Source organism: Schistocerca serialis, chromosome 8 (genome assembly GCF_023864345.2).
Source record: "Schistocerca serialis cubense isolate TAMUIC-IGC-003099 chromosome 8, iqSchSeri2.2, whole genome shotgun sequence".
Classification (NCBI taxonomy): domain Eukaryota; kingdom Metazoa; phylum Arthropoda; class Insecta; order Orthoptera; family Acrididae; genus Schistocerca; species Schistocerca serialis.
Genome location: NC_064645.1, coordinates 254871400 through 254887872, shown reverse-complemented (window position 1 = coordinate 254887872; position 16473 = coordinate 254871400). Strand labels below are relative to the sequence as shown.

General features: G+C 38.8%; 1 protein-coding gene across 1 annotated transcript in view; it reads right to left on the bottom strand.

The window, feature by feature from the left end:
• Positions 1-16473, bottom strand: part of LOC126416119 (ATP-binding cassette sub-family G member 1-like) — a 379097-nt gene that overhangs the window by 56456 nt on the left and 306168 nt on the right. The window contains exon 7 of the mRNA XM_050083643.1: positions 6870-6974. Within this exon, the coding sequence (XP_049939600.1) occupies positions 6870-6974 (105 nt within the window). The remainder of the gene's footprint in view (positions 1-6869; positions 6975-16473) is intronic.

Sequence of the window (16473 nt, the reverse complement as noted above, 5' to 3'; positions counted from 1 at the left end):
ACCTTATAGCAATCTCAAGATCTGACTATAAGTAGTCCATTCCAATACAACATGCTGTTTCAATCTCTCTGTAGAATTATTAACATTGCTCACCCATGTTGCATATGCTGAAAGTTTTTTCTCCCCTAATAATTTTTATGGTATGATGTAAACCCTGTCCATAGCCTACTCATGAGCCTAAATTCTTGCAAAATTTCTATTCACATTCTCTAAAAAACTTTTAAATCTTCTATCAGGCTGCCAATATTTAACAGCACAACATTCAACATAGCTTCTATTCCTGTAAAACTGTATCTCTATAATAAAACATTCTAGATATTCACAGCCAGTGTTTACTTCAAAGACGTTTGGGCTGAGAGGTCATGGATGATATATCAAACATTTTTTAGTTTTATCTTTGAAGAGGTCTCTTGCAGATGGGGATGAAATATCATTGAATAGTTTTATATAGTGACTGCAGCCTCACAGTCTGGAAGCTATAACCAAAGTATGTTTCTAGAGTTTATGGCTGCTAGTACTTTACTTTATACCATTGAAATGAATCAATAGTCCAAAATATTCAGGGCGGCCATGATTTGCTTTCTGTAACTGAGTTTTAGTAGTAGTAGTAGTAGTAGTAGTAGTAGTAGCAGCTCTATTCATCCATAGATCTCTTTTTACAAGATACAGCACTTACATATTGTTCTTGCATATTACTCACAGCCTCTTTCATTCCAGAAATATTATTTGTGAAAGGCTGGACAAAATGAGTTTTTTGTGGATCTCAACTTTGGCGAAGTGTGCCTTCTCTGACTTTCTGCTATCTTTGGCCAGTTGGTGTGTTAACCTGTCAGTGAACTCATGTTTCTTGTATGTTTACTGATTTTATGCATACTTTCTTGTGGTAAAAAATAAATGAGATATGTATGCAAGCTGTTGTGTTGGTGTTTATCGATCATAGAGGCATAACTAACCACAATTTTGTTACATATTTTAAAGACAGCATTCTATCACTTTGTGAAGTAACTCTTACCTTTTTAAGTGCTAGTTCTAAATTAAATAACTTTTACAACACCCCAAAAATGTCATTGCTTGAGGACATATTTCAGCTTTAAAACATTGCTAACAATCATGGTGTGGCAGACAAAAGGTGAGAATAAGGGTAATGGGTTTTTGCTAAGTGTCAGACATCAAGAACTTTTGTATTGTCCATTCATGTTAATGCCACTGTTATACGCTTGGCCTCGACAGTCATTAAGTGGGATATTCTTCATTTTAAAAATTGATCAGTACATTTGTTAGATGAGCCACATGGATTATGTCTGAATCTGTTGCAGAATCCTGGCTCCCCATAATAGAACTCTAGCTTAACCCTCCCCCTTCTCCCATTACTTATTCCATCAAGCCTGGGCAAATTTGTGCATTAATGTGAGGTATAGTTTCAGTGTGACCTGCAGAAAAATTTGGTGTACATCTTTTTCTAATAGCAATGTTTCATTTGTTTCATTCTGACTGATATAGTGGAATTACACTTTGATTTGAACAGTTTATTGTCTCTGGAAATTCATCCATTGTTTGAGAATAGCTCAAGTAACACCAATCTTTAAAAAGGAGACAAACTCGAAAATGAAAACTATGGACCCATCACAATACTTCCAGTCTTTTCCAAAATAGTTGAAAAAGTCATATACAGTGGAATTATAAACTTTCTCCAGATGCACAACCTAATGTTTGAAAATCAAAATGGATTCTTAAAATGTAAATCAACCAGCACAGCAGCTGCTCATTTAATTGAAGAGATAATAACTGGCATCAAGAACAAGCAACATGTTGCAGGTATATCCCTCAGTCTTGAGAAAGCTTTCGGCTGTGCGAACACCACAACCTTATTAGAAAAGCTATGGAAGATTGGCATCAGAGGCACCGCTCATGACCTAATAAAATCTTACATAAGTTACCAAAAACAGTTTGTACTGCTTAAAACTGACAGTAGTGTTCACAAATGCAAAATCACTAATATAAAACATGGAGTACCCCAATGCTCAGTATTGGGTCCTGTTCTGTTTTTGATTTATGTAAATGATGTAAGATACTGCACTCATAGTTCCAAAATAGTTCTGTATGTGGATGATACATCCATTGTATGTAAAAAGGAATCATTTAATGAACTAGAGACCCACTGTAGTATCATGACAAATGAAATTGTACAGTACTTTAATGAAAGCCACTTAAATATAAGCAGTAGTAAAACTTATCTCATGGAGTTTAACAACAGTTGCTTTAATGATGAAATCAAACTTATACATAGGCAATGAATTAGTAAGAAAAGTGTAGTGTAAAATTCCTAAGTTTAGCTATTAAAAGCACTCTATAGTGGAACACATGTTGACTCTTCAGATTGTAAGTTGTCTAAGAATATATTTGCAGTTAAGATGATTAGCAAGTTCTACAAAGACACTGTTGCCCTAAAGACTACATACAATACTCTATTTTCCTCTCACTTGAATTATGGAATAGAATTATGGAATAGAAAACAACCAAAGCAAATCTAAATAACCTATTGCTACTTCAGAAAAAGAGCTGTAAGAATCATCTGTGGAGCAAAATATAAGGAATCATGCCATGGCTTGTTTCCACAAACTGATGTACTAACTGTAGTAAACATGTACATTCTTAAAGCCATATTACATGTTACATGACTGCAGCTCAACAGTTGTTCCAATTTGCATCAGTACAACACCAGAAATAAAGGAAAATTTTACATTAGCAGCCACAGAACTGCACTCTATGAAAGGGGACCACAGTATGCAGGTTTAAAGATAGCCAATGCACTGCTCAGTAAAGCTATGACCCTACCCACAATGAAGCTTAAACGTCATCTAAAGAAATTTCTGTTACAAAATCCATTTTACACATTACAAGAATACCATACTTACACGCAGAATAAAAGTGCTTCGAAAACATATGTAAATAGTGTTAAGCGAACCATTTTATTTGTAATTTAATCATTCTGTTAATCAGTGATGTACCGGTATTCAGAAGAATGTATTATTGTGCTATGCATCAAAAATTGTAACTTGTTTTTATACATATGCAATTAATCATTTGATGTTGAATAAAGTATTATTATTATTGTTATTATTATTAAGGTTTGTAATGAATCACATTTTTCATTTACAGCTGTTAAGAAATGCGCAGCTAAATAAAAAAGTGATCAGACTTTCTTTGAAGGTAATCCACACGGGGTATATCTCAAAACTGCACCCATAGGTGAAGAGACCAAAAAAGTATACATTTTAGGGTTGGGTGATTGCCGATTAATGTTGTATGAAATAACTAACACCATAAGTTTATTGGAAGAATGTGGTACATTTGATATGAAGAATGAATTACAAGACATGTTTGTCCAGGACACACTTGTTGAATGCTGACAAATTGCAAACACAAAAATCAATTTCTCAACAATGTTTGAACTACTTTACAAAGGATCCATTTGATTCTATGGGGTAATTTTGCAGTGTGTATGAGGCATGCCATATCATGCAGCATATATGGAACAGCCCAATAATCACTTGGTGAAAATTGGCAGTCCTGTACCAACAATGAAAAAGTTGATTTCACTTGTTTGAAAGGGTATGGCCTGTGTCTTATTAGATAAAGAAGGGATACTGGGAATCTTCTTATTGATTACACTGCAAAATATAACAACAGAGAAAGAATACTACACTAGTCTTCTACAACAAACCGACGAAAAATCATTTGAAAGTAGTCTTGATTTAACAAAAACATTCTTTCATGAAGGCAGTCTACCTGTTCATAAAGGTGTGCTGGCAAAGAGAAGCAGCACATTGACCTTAAATGAGAGTGCACTGAAAAGAGTGTGTTTTTTGCCAAAGAACATTGTGTTTTTTGCCAAAGAACATTGTGTTTTTCTGACATACTGAGAAATTTTTAACTTTACCTTGAATGAGTGTATACACTCTTTGAACACTTTTTGTTCTGTGGATTGTCTAAAGTTTTATTTACTTGAGACAATGCATTTTATTCTGATTCCAACACTGTAACTGATGGTATGGTATTAATATTTAAATGTATTGTAAAATATTTTCATTTATTCAAATTTAATTTGTTAGTATATTCTTTCCTACATCAATTTTCAGCAATGACTTTCCTAGTTTCTTGAAAGTTTCCTGTATTTTCGGTCGCTTTTCAGAATGGAGTCAATTTCTTTTACTCTACTTAGTCTTACTCTTCACTACTCTACATGCATGTCTGTGTGTACGGCTGCAGCTTAGACTCCTACAGCATAATAACACTGTTATAATAATCAAATAATACTTTCTGTGGGTGTTTTGTGTTTTAGTTCTTCTCATTAGCCGCCTTATATAAAAATGTTACTCCAACATTTTACTTCTTTTCCTTTTTCATTGTATGTAATTTACGTATCTTCTCTCTCTCACTGTACAAGTAGTGGGCATCCAGGCATACCCGAACTGACACTGAGGTAAGTCTAATCATATAAAATGTTAAGTGCTCTGCTGTTTTACTATAAATCAATATCTCCTCCACACATCCTGGGACTGTTTTATTATTTATCACGAAGCATTGTTTTCTATTTGACAATAAGTTTCTTTCTGCCCTAGCTATTACAAAAAGTTCAGAATGAAGGAAGGAATTTGGGAAACAAATGGTTGCCTGCAGCACTGATATACAGGGTGTTACAAAAAGGTACAGCCAAACTTTCAGGAAACGTTCCTCACACACAAAGAAAGAAAATATGTAATGTGTGCACATGTCTGGAAACAATTACTTTCCATGTTAGAGCTCATTTTATTACTTCTCTTCAAATCACATTAATCATGGAATGGAAACAGGCAGCAACAGAATGTACCAGCGTGACTTCAAACACTTTGTTGCAGGAAATGTTCAAAATGTCCTCCGTTAGCGAGGATACATGCATCCACCCTCCATCGCATGGAATCCCTGATGTGCTGATGCAGCCCTGGAGAATGGCATATTGTATCACAGGCATCCACAATACGAGCACGAAGAGCCTCTACATTTGGTACCAGGGTCGCGTAAACAAGAGTTTTCAAATGCCCCCATAAATGAAAGTCAAGAGGGTTGAGGTCAGGAGAGCATGGAGGCCATGTAATTGGTCCTCCTCTACCAATCCATCGGTCACCAAATCTGTTGTTGAGAAGCGTACGAACACTTCAACTGAAATGTGCAGGAGCTCCATCGTGCATGAACCACATGTTGTGTCGTATTTGTAAAGGCAAATGTTCAAGCAGCACAGGTAGAGTATCCCATATGAAATCATGATAATGTGCTCCATTGAGCGTAGGTGGAAGAACATGGGGCCCAATCAAGATATCACCAACAATGCCTGCCCAAACGTTCACAGAAAATCTGTGTTGATGACGTGATTGCACAATTGCGTGTGGATTCTCGTCAGCCCACACATGTTGATTGTGAAAATTTACAATTTGGTCACGTTGGAATGAAGCCTCTTCCGTAAAGAGAACATTTGCACTGAAATGAGGATTGACACATTGTTGGATGAACCATTCACAGAAGTGTACCCGTGGAGGCCAATCAGCTGCTGATAGTGCCTGCACACGCTGTACATGGTACGGAAACAACTGGTTCTCCCGTAGCACTCTCCATACAGTGACGTGGTCAATGTTACCTTGTACTGCAGCAACTTCTCTGACACTGACATTAGGGCTATCGTCAACTGCATGAAGAATTGCCTCATCCATTGCTGGTGTCCTCATCATTCTAGGTCTTCCCCAGTTGCGAGTCATAGGCTGGAATGTTCCGTGCTCCCCAAGACGCCGATCAATTGCTTCGAACGTCTTCCTGTTGGGATACCTTCGTTCTGGAAATCTGTCTTGATACGAATGTACCGTGCCACGGCTATTGCCCTGTGCTAATCCATAAATCAAATGGGAATCTGCCAACTCTGCATATATAAACATTGCACTGACTGCAAAACCACGTTCGTGATGAACACTAACCTGTTGATGCTATGTACAGATGTGCTTGATGCTAGTACTGTAGAGCAATGCATCGCATGTCAACACAAGCACCGAAGCCAACATTACCTTCCTCGGCCAACTGGTGGTGAATCAAGGAAGTACAGTACATACTGACGAAACTAAAATGAGCTCTAACATGGAAATTAAGCGTTTCCGGACACATGTCCACATAAGATCTTTTCTTTATTTGTGTGTGAGGAATGTTTCCTGAAAGTTTGGCCGTACCTTTTTGTAACATCCTGTATACAAAACATGTGTAAGCAATTGCAGCAATAATTTGCAATGAAAAGGGAAAGTAAGACCTGAAGTTATATGCAGTATCGGTCATCTTGCTGATGCATGACCAAAAAGGTAGTTACAAAAGGTGAGACAGAAATGCTTGCCAATACTTAGCTTCACAAGGTAAGAAATTTAGTACAGACTACATACAACTGTGTAAGCACTTGACAATTTCTTCACTTTAGGAACTGTGTTAATTCCTTCTTCAGGGAGGAGAGAAGGATAGGTTGGTTGAGGTAGAAAAGGAAGGTCAGGTGGTTCAGACATCAGGATGAAAGGGCTTAACTTGTGTTGTGGATTAAGGCGGAAGGGGGGGAGGGGGGGGATGGGAGTGGAGTGTGGGAGGAGAACAATAAGTTAATCATTTATAGGACACAAGTTTGATACGTTTGTGAATGAACTCCCCTAATTCAGATGTACTTTCTATCATGCTTGAGTGCCAATATATACTGTATCAGCACAAAGATGTCTATGAGAAGTTCTTTCTATCGTGCCTCCTGTACAATGGAATTTGTAAGTATTTAAAATTAATTTTTAGCCAGATATCACAAAAAAGACTTTACTTGCCCAATTTTTTATCACTCGGTTCTTGAATGAAGCATTTTCCATTTTGAACTGCTGATGAAATGGTATTCACAGTTTCATCTGTGCACTCATGGAGGATCTCAATAACTGAAATAAAGTAATGTATGTGAGTATCATGGAATTTCTTATCTTAAAAAAAATATTCTGTTGTTATACATAAATATATTCTTTTATAATTAAAATGATTAATTTTGTTCGTAATACACTATAATGCATAGGACTCATGTTTTACTGTTGGAAGATGTTGTAGTTCACAGTCCTAGTTGTAAATCCCTGAAATATTTTTTTCATTGTTTCCCCTTTTCAACTTCAGGTAAATGCAGGAACACTAACTTTGTACCAAGTCTGTGGCTTGTTTCCTGTCTATATGTTTGCCTAGCTCTCCCCGTAGGAGCTAATGATTCATAATTTCTAACTCACCTAGGACTGGTAGTAAAAGAAACTGATGTAAGTTTTCTTCTGGGTTGTTGCCCTTCAGAATTCATGCACTATGTTAATAAGAAATTAAAGCATACTGTTAAACATCATCAGGAGGAATGCGATGTTGTTGATCTTTTCTGGCTGCTGACAGATCAATAATAGCTTTCAAAACATATTATTGACAATAAGATTTTGTTACATTCCTTGTTTTTTTCTCAAGTTACAAGCAGTTTACTTATGCCAGCAAGATGATGATATTACAATATTCAAGAAGAAATTAGAAGTTGCTGATGCATTAGAAAAGGTAGAATCTGAAGTAGATGTAATAAAACTAGATGAATCACTGTAATTGTGGTTCCAACAGAAGAGGCAGGAAAAGTTACTTTATAAGGTCCAAAGTAAGTAGAGAAAGCATGAGAATTCTACATAATTCAAAAAATTGGAGGAAAATATAATGCTTTATCAGGGTGTCTGACTTGATTCAAACATTTTTACAGTCCATCTTGGATTTTCCATTGATTCAAACATTGCTACAGGATTTCAGGAATTATTGTTCAGGGTGAGAAACTTAGTGCTAACAAAGAAACAGAATAAATTTCTTGTCAAACAGGTTTACAGTGCTGATGAAGCTGGACTATACTGGAAGAGCATGCCCATATAAATTTAAGCATATTGTACTGAAGCATCCATTAAGACATAAATATTGCAAAGAAAGTTTACCTGTTCTTTTCAGCTCAAATCCATCAGATGAATACAAAATTAAGCCCCCATTGCTGGAAACTTAGAATTAACCAAAATGTTTGTGTACAGTCAAAGAAATAACAAAGTTAACAATATAAGGAAAAGGCAAATTAACAGTCACCATTTAGATAAGAAATTGAGTAGCACACAGGCGCAAGGAAAAGACACTTTTTACAGTGAGTAGCAATTTATCTTTTCCTTATATTGTTGATGTTTCAACCTGGTGTTTCCATTGTTTGAATATCAAAGTTATTACTTTATTTTGTCAATGAAAGTAACCTATTTTTGAAAATATACACATCAAAAAAAGGTTTCCGTGAACTTCTGAAGATAGAACTTGACTATGGATATTGTATCACAGACACAGTCCCTTTGACTGTTCAGAGATGTCACTGAATCCACCCAAAGATGTAAACAACCATGCATGAGCAGTACCTATTCACAGAGGGGTCCGACAGCTGATCAGTTTCAGTCATTCTGCCGGGAAGGAGGTACACGGCTCGTGTTGTCTGTAATTCAACAATGCCTAGACATTCAACACAGTGGTTCAATCACATCTGCATTATTACTTTGTGCCAGGAAGGGCTCTCAATAAGGGAAATGTTCAGGCATCTTCGAGTGAACCAAAGTGATGTTGCTCGGACATGGAGGAGATACAGAGAGACAGGAACTGCTGATGACTTGCCTTGCTGAGGCCATCCAACAGCTACTACTGTAGTGGATGACCGCTACCTACAGATTATGGCTTGGAAGAACTCTGACAGCAATGTCACCATGTTGAATAGTGCTTTCCTTGCAGCCACAGGACGTCGTGCTATGATTCAAAATGTGCACAATAGGTTGTATGATGTGCAGCTTCACTGTCAATGTCCACGGTGAGGTCCATCTTTGTAACCATGACACCATGCAGCATAGTACAGATGGGCCCAACAACATGCCGAATGGACCGCTCAGTATTGGCATAATTTTCTCTTCACCGATGAGTGTTGCATATGCCTTCAACCAGACAATCATCAGAGACATGTTTGGAGGCAACCCAGTCAGGCTGAATGCCTCAGACACACAGTCTAGCCAGTGCAGCAAGGTGGGGCTTCCCTGCTGTTTTGGGGTGGCATTATGTGGGGCTGACGTATGTCACTGGTGATCATGGAAGGCACCATAACGGCTGTATGATACGTAAATGTCATCCTCTGACCGATAGTGCAATCATATTGGCAGCATAATGGTGAGGCATTTGTCTTTATGGACGACAATTTGTGCTCCCATCATGCACATTTTGTGAATGTCTTCCTTCAGGATAATGACATCAATCGACTAGAGTGGCCAGCTTGTTCTCCAGACATGAACCCTATTGATCATGCCTGGGATGGATTGAAAAGGCCTGTATATGGATGACATGACCCACCAACCACTCTGAGGGATCTACACTGAATTTCTGCTGAGGAGTGGGACAATCTGGACCAACAGTGCCTTGATGAACTTGTGGATAGTATACCACAATGAATACAGGCATGCACCAATGCAAGAGGACATGCTACTGGCTATTAGAGGTAAACGTGTGTACAGCAATCTGGACCACCACCTCTGAAGGTCTCACTGTTTGATGGTGCAACATGCAATGTGTGGTTTTCATGGGAAAAAAAGGGCAGAAATGATGTTTATGTAGATCTCTATTCCAATTTTCTGGTCAGTTTCTGGAACTTTATATGTGTGTACAATGTAATAACATATGATCAATCTACTCACCAAGGAGTGGCAAGAGAACACACACACATATATAAAATTTAAGAAAATTTGCAAGTTTTTGGAGCCAGTGGTTTCTTCCTATGGCAGAAGGGCTGAAGGGGAAACAAGATGGATGAAGAAAAAGGATGGTGAGTTTTAGGATATGGAGAGTTCGGAAAAGTGTCCCAGAACCCTGGGTCAGAGGAGACTTACCAGACAGGTTGAGAAGAAAAGAAATTTTTTTTTTCCTTCTCATACCAGCCAGTAAGTCTCCCATGACTTGACATTCTGCGAAACTTCTCCAAACTCTCCCCTTTTTCTAAAACTCAGTAGCCCTTTCCCTTTATTGCTCTTCCTTTTTCTTCAGCTCTTCTGCCACAAGAAGGAGCCAATGGCACCCAAGTTCTGAAAATTTATGTAACCATTATACATGTGTGTTCTCCTGCCACCACTTGGTGGGTAGATTTTTTCATCTGTTCTGTTACATTATATTATCACTTTATTAGATGCACTGGGAAGGAGACTCAATGGACAGTACTCTCTTCAGAGAATAGTTCTGTTCTATTTTTGTTCCTGTAATGCATAATTATTTAGAGGGGAAAAGCTTAGCTGAAAGAGCTGTTCTTATATCAGATTGTATACCCTGTCATTCTGTAGAAGAAGTGCATATTCCAGATGACAGAATTATTATCTTTGTGAGCAGTCTTCAACCTAGTGTTATGTCACTCAAAGCAAACTGGCAAATTTTATTACTGGTTGAATCTCATCCAGCAGTTTTTGCAAAAATACATTCAGATAGCATCTGTTCTAACCCAAAAGCACTTTAATTTATTGCCTGAACAGTACACATACATATAAGGCAACTACAATATATAAGAAATGCACAAGTGGGTGGTAGAGCCTGGTGCTCTGGCCTATATATTCATTAACTCCAACAGGGAGAAAAGCTTGCAAGCTATACACCCTGTTGCTGTCATATCAGCAGCTGGGTGACCTCTAGTGGCTGAATCAAGCACAAACTTCATGTGTGAACTATGAAGCAGTGCACACACAAAATTAATAATTACAGCACTCCTCATCCTTTGCAAAGAAGTGAGCACTGTGCTCACATCCTTTTCTTCTGTAGTTTCACTATGGCCGCGGTTAGCTGAAGAGAGCTCCCACAGCAGAGGAGAAGTTGTGAAAATGTTGGCAGTGGCAGTGAGAAGGTGAGGACACCACCCATGATGGAGGAGATGACTGGCCAGACAGATGATGTGCGAGTGACAGAGGCACACTCAGTGCAAAGCTGCCCATGTGGGATTGTAGCTGGTTGACATATCATGATGTCAGCCCCTGAGCCATGTGGGCAACACAGAGACGTTGGAATTGGATACTCTTGATTATCACTGGCACCAAACCCATGAGCCCAAACAGTTGTGTCAGGCTGGAAGCATTCACTGCTAGTACTGGCAGATGGCCTGGTGTCAGTCAAAGTAGATGTAGCAGAGTCTGGGGCTGATGACCAGGCAAAAACTCAGCCAGACTTATCTCCAACATGAGTGTAACTCTAAGAACTGAGGAACCAGTCAAGAGCTACTTCCTGTGACATATCCAAAATGTATTTTTTCATTTGAGTCTTAAATGTTTGGACTAGTCACGCTGCTTTCTCATTTGATTGAGGCTGGAAAGGAGGAGCCATGACATGGCAAACACAACTTTTTTTTACAAGGGCTTCAAATTATTGAGATATGAACTGAAGGCCATCATCAATAATTAATGTATACGGAAGACCTTCTATTGCAAAAATTTTTGACAAAGTGGGAACTGTTACCACGGACGTAGACTGACAATGCATCACATACAGAAACTTAGAATAAGTATCAATTACAAGAAGCCAGTAGAAATTCAAATAAGGTTCCACAAAATCTGCATGAATACGATCCCAAGGCTCCTTTGGATCTGGCTGCAGTGATGAAGAAGTATGGGGAGCCACCTGATGGGTGGCACACTGTGGGCGGGCTGCAACAAATCATACTATTCCCTATCAATGCCTGGCCAAAAACATTTCTGTATGCTGATGCTTTTGTACATGACACTTCCCAGTGACCCACATGTAATAAATGCATAACCTCATGGTGAAGGGTGGCTGGGACTACAACCCAAGGAGCTGTATCCTCTGTAGCTTACAACATCACTCAATCCCAAACAGAAAGATGATTTTATAATGAAAAATAATTTCTCAAAGGATCAGAAGCATGGCCTGGAGGATTGTCTGGCCAACTGTGTTGCTCGAAAGAAAACTTGACTTAAAACTGGATCCACAGCTACTGTGGCTGCAATTGTAGTACTAGTAGTAAGATAACGACCAACAACATTCTGATCTTCCACATCTAAATTCCTCTTCGTCAAAGTCTGGATACAGATCAGTTGGCAAACGCAATAAGCCATCAGCATTTGCATGTTGCACTGCAGGTCAAAAATGTATCTCACTATCGTGTTGGACAGGAAAAGAGCCCATCGCTGTAAGTGATGGTGGCTTTTTCTGGCAAGGATAACAAGGGGTTAAAATGAGGCACCAGTGGTTTGTGGTCTGTGATCAGGTGAAACTTAGACCTGGAAAAAAAACCATGGATTTTTTTAAGCTTACATGACCACTGAGCCTCTTTCTCTATCTGAGAATAATGCTGTTGCACATAATTTAAAGATTTAGAGACAGCACCAAGGCCAAACTGAGATGCGTCTGTCACTAATGACGGGTTCTTGCCAGGCTGGAAAGTGACTAAGCAAGGGGCTAACTACAGCTTAGATTTCAACAACTTGAATGCCTGATCACAAGCTGGGGACCAGAGGAAGTGAACATCTTTATGTAATAATGTGCGGAGTAATTTTACCACAGTAGCAGCATTTGGCATGAATTTATGGTACTGTGCAATTTTGCCTGAAAATGCCTGTAATTCCTTGACAGACATGAGGATGTGGAATACAGTAATAACATCAATATGATGGTGCAATGGTTTAATGCCACCACATGACACTTCAAAACCCAAATAAATAATGGATGGTTGGAAAAACTGTGTCTGTCCAAATGCACTTTCACCCCACAGACTGCAAACCAGAAAATAGGACGTGAGGGTTCCAAAAATGTTGCTCTTTACAGGCACCAGACACTAGTATATCATCTAAACAGCTGGTTCAGGCTGAAAATGGTGCAATAAGTTGCTCTAAAAATAACTGAATTATAGCTGATGTCCTTGTCACACCAAAAGGCAAATGCTAAAGCCTAAATGGGGTGTTGATAATGAGAAGGCATTTAGATTCCTCATACATGGCAGTTGTAAGTATGCCTCTGTCAAGACAGTCTTGGAAAATGATGGCCCCCAATAATTTTGCGAACAGCTCTTCGCGGTGCAGCAAAGGATAGAGGATTTGGAAATCTGGAAATTTGTGGTAAGTTCCTATGGGACCAAAGTGCTGAGGTCATTGGTCCATAGGTTTACACATTACCTTATCTAACTTAAACTAACTTACGCTAAGGACAACACACCCATCCATGTCCATGGGAGGACTTGAACCTCTGACAGGGGGAGCAGCACAGACTGTGGCAAGGTGCCCTAGACTGCGTGGCTACCCTGCACAAGCATGACAGGTATCAGTGACTGACAGTGCATTAACAGAATTTTTAAAATCTCAGAGGCCTAATTTACTGGTAGATTTTTTGACTATCACCAGTAGTGCTGACCATTCACTGGAAGAAATAGGTCAAATAACATCAAGGGATTGAATATGATCTAATTCTACTTTTATTTGATCCCGTAAAGTGACTGGTACCTGTTGAGCCTGCAAAAAACTGGCAGCCAGGAAGATGGTTTCATCATGATAAGCCTGAAATTCCATTTCACGACCCAGCCTTGGAGAAAATAGAGAGGAAAATTTGGCAGAGAGAGCATCTATCATTTGATATGGAACTAGATCATAAACCAAATGCACTTCATCATCAATGGAGAATCCAAACAGTTTAAAAGCATCCAAACCAAACAGATTTTCAGTGTAAGTAGTGGCCAGAACTAGGAATGTTAATGAACAAACTACAGCATTGTATGTTATAGGCACAGAAAAATGTCCAAGAATGGGAACCTGTTGTTTGTTATACCTCACCAGCCCCCATGACACTGGAATCAGAGGGGGATAACCCAAAATCACATAATTCTGAGAATTCATGAATGTTGCTAATTTGTCCATGTCCATCTACATTCTCAATGATTTGTGAAACATATACACTTCAGTCTATAACTTTCTTTAAGACACCCTCACTGCCAACATGCTGTTCAGATCCATGTTCATTTCATCCTCACTCAGGTCTGGAAAGAAGTTACATACAGAAGCAACATGTCTTTTCTTGTGGCACCTATTATGTGTTTCCAAGTATTTGGGACATGGTCTGTTCATACTGAATGAAGCAATATGAACATGAAGGCAGCAGAGCACAGGGCTGTCACTATTGCGATGAGGACTATTGTTGTGAACACTGTTTACCTATATAGTACTGAGACATCTGCTGGACTGCTGCAGTAGCATCTACATTCCCTTGCAAACTGACAGAAAGCTGGGAGGGGTGAGTGGAACTGATTTCTGAAACTTTGGTTCTAGCTTGTATCTGACTGCCTGCAACCTGTGAAACTTCAAATCACTGAGCTATGTTCACTACTTCATAAGCATAGGATTTTCACACTGTACACCTCACTCTCAAACTTCCCAATCGGGAACAAAATGTATGATTGCATCACAAACCATCTGATTGGCATAGAATTCCTTATTAGCATTTGTCACAAAATTACAATGATGACTAAGTCTATGTAGTGCTACTGCTCATGCCCTGTATGACTGTTTTGGCTGCTTTTGGCAGTGGTAAACCTCCATACAAGCAGCAACATGACTATGTTACAGTAGTAGGTAGAAAGTAATCCACACATCTGACTGAAAGAAAAACTTGGAAATTTTTGTAAGAGGGCAAGCTGACACAACAGCTGATACAGATGTGGTGAAATCCATTACCAAAAAATGCCTTCTCACAGGTTTACATCTGTACCCCAAATTCCTGGAAATGTTTCCACAGTTTTCTTTTTTCTTTTTTTGGTAAGCATGCCAGTCTTCTGCTACATAGCCATGTACAGGGAATGGTGACATATGGTGTTGGTGAGGCTTGAGGCTGCAGGTTGCACCAGTGTAGTCATGAAACTGGAAATAGCAACTATCAATGTCTGCTGTTGCTCAAAAAGAGATTTAAGCTCTGCCTTCATGGAAATTAAATTCAGAGGACAAATGACTGATGTAGAAACCACAGAGTCAAATACTGTACTCATCACCAAACTGTTCTAACCCAAGGATACTGTAACTTTATTACAACGAAAAGCGTAACAATGTGAGGGACAGTGCAAACAACAGAAAATGCACAAATGGCCTGCAGAGCCTTATGCTTTTGCCTTCATAACCATTAGTCATAACAGGGATTGCAGTTGGCAGGCTGTGCATGCAAATGCTGTTGTATTAACAGGATCGGTGGCTCTAGTGGCCAAATCAAGCACAAACTTCATGTATAAACTATGATGGAGCCCACACACAATATTGGTGGTTACAGCAGCATCATTTTCTGGAAATCACAGAATGTGCTCATTGCAAGCCATGGAGTTTGTATGTCTTTTGACAACAACAATAATTAAATCCTGGAAGATAGTTGCACCAACCTTCACTGACAGTGGACTTTGAATATTATTGGAGTGAGGAATGTGATACTGCTAACCATCTGACTGATCTCTTGAAACAAATTTCTGGTTGTGAAGGTGTAGACACTGAAAACACCTGTAAGTGGCTAAATAGCAATGCCTTATGAACCAATATTTTGGCAGTTAAGTACTGCAGATATAATGAGCAAAATGTATTCAGTAGAAGAAAGGAGCAAAGATGTGGTGATTGAGAAACCCTGAATCATGCACATTGAGGCACTGAAATTTATCTGTTATTAGATTATGTAGGACAAAATGTTAGTACACCAGCATTTGACTCTTAGAAAATGAAGACTGTAGTCAGGAAAGTTAATGGAAAGCAGAAAGAGAAAGGAACTGGGTAAATATCTTACAGAGTGACTTAAAGTATAATGTGTTTTAAACATAATTTTGTAAATAAACTGACAGTTTCCAGTGAGAAACACATTATTAATGGAATGAGCTTGCACATGTGACATGTGGCATGTTTTGTAAATGTAGTAAATAGCTGTTTGCAGCAAAAACATGTGTTTTGGATTATCCACTTTTCTAACTGCGTAGTCTTGGGTCCACATTGACCCAGGTACAGCTAGGATTAATACAGCAGGTAGGATTAAAACAGCACAGTTTTTATCTATTTTTCCTGTCTCCTAGGTCCATTATCAGCTTATTCCTCAATTCATTCCACAACTCTGAGTATTCCCCACCTGGTCTCTGCAGTATGTAATTTTTAGGTGAGGATGATGATATTTGTGTGTGTGCGTGCGTGTGTGTGTGTGTGTGTGTGTGTGTGTGTGTGTGTGTGTGTGTGTGGGTGGGTGTGGGTGTGGTGTTAAGAAAATATAATGTTGTTATGATTGACTGGGCAATAACTGATCATAAAACAACAGTAACTAACAATAAAAGAGAAAGCTTTAGAAATGAAGTGAGAGATTACCTGGACAGGGCAAGTCAATCAT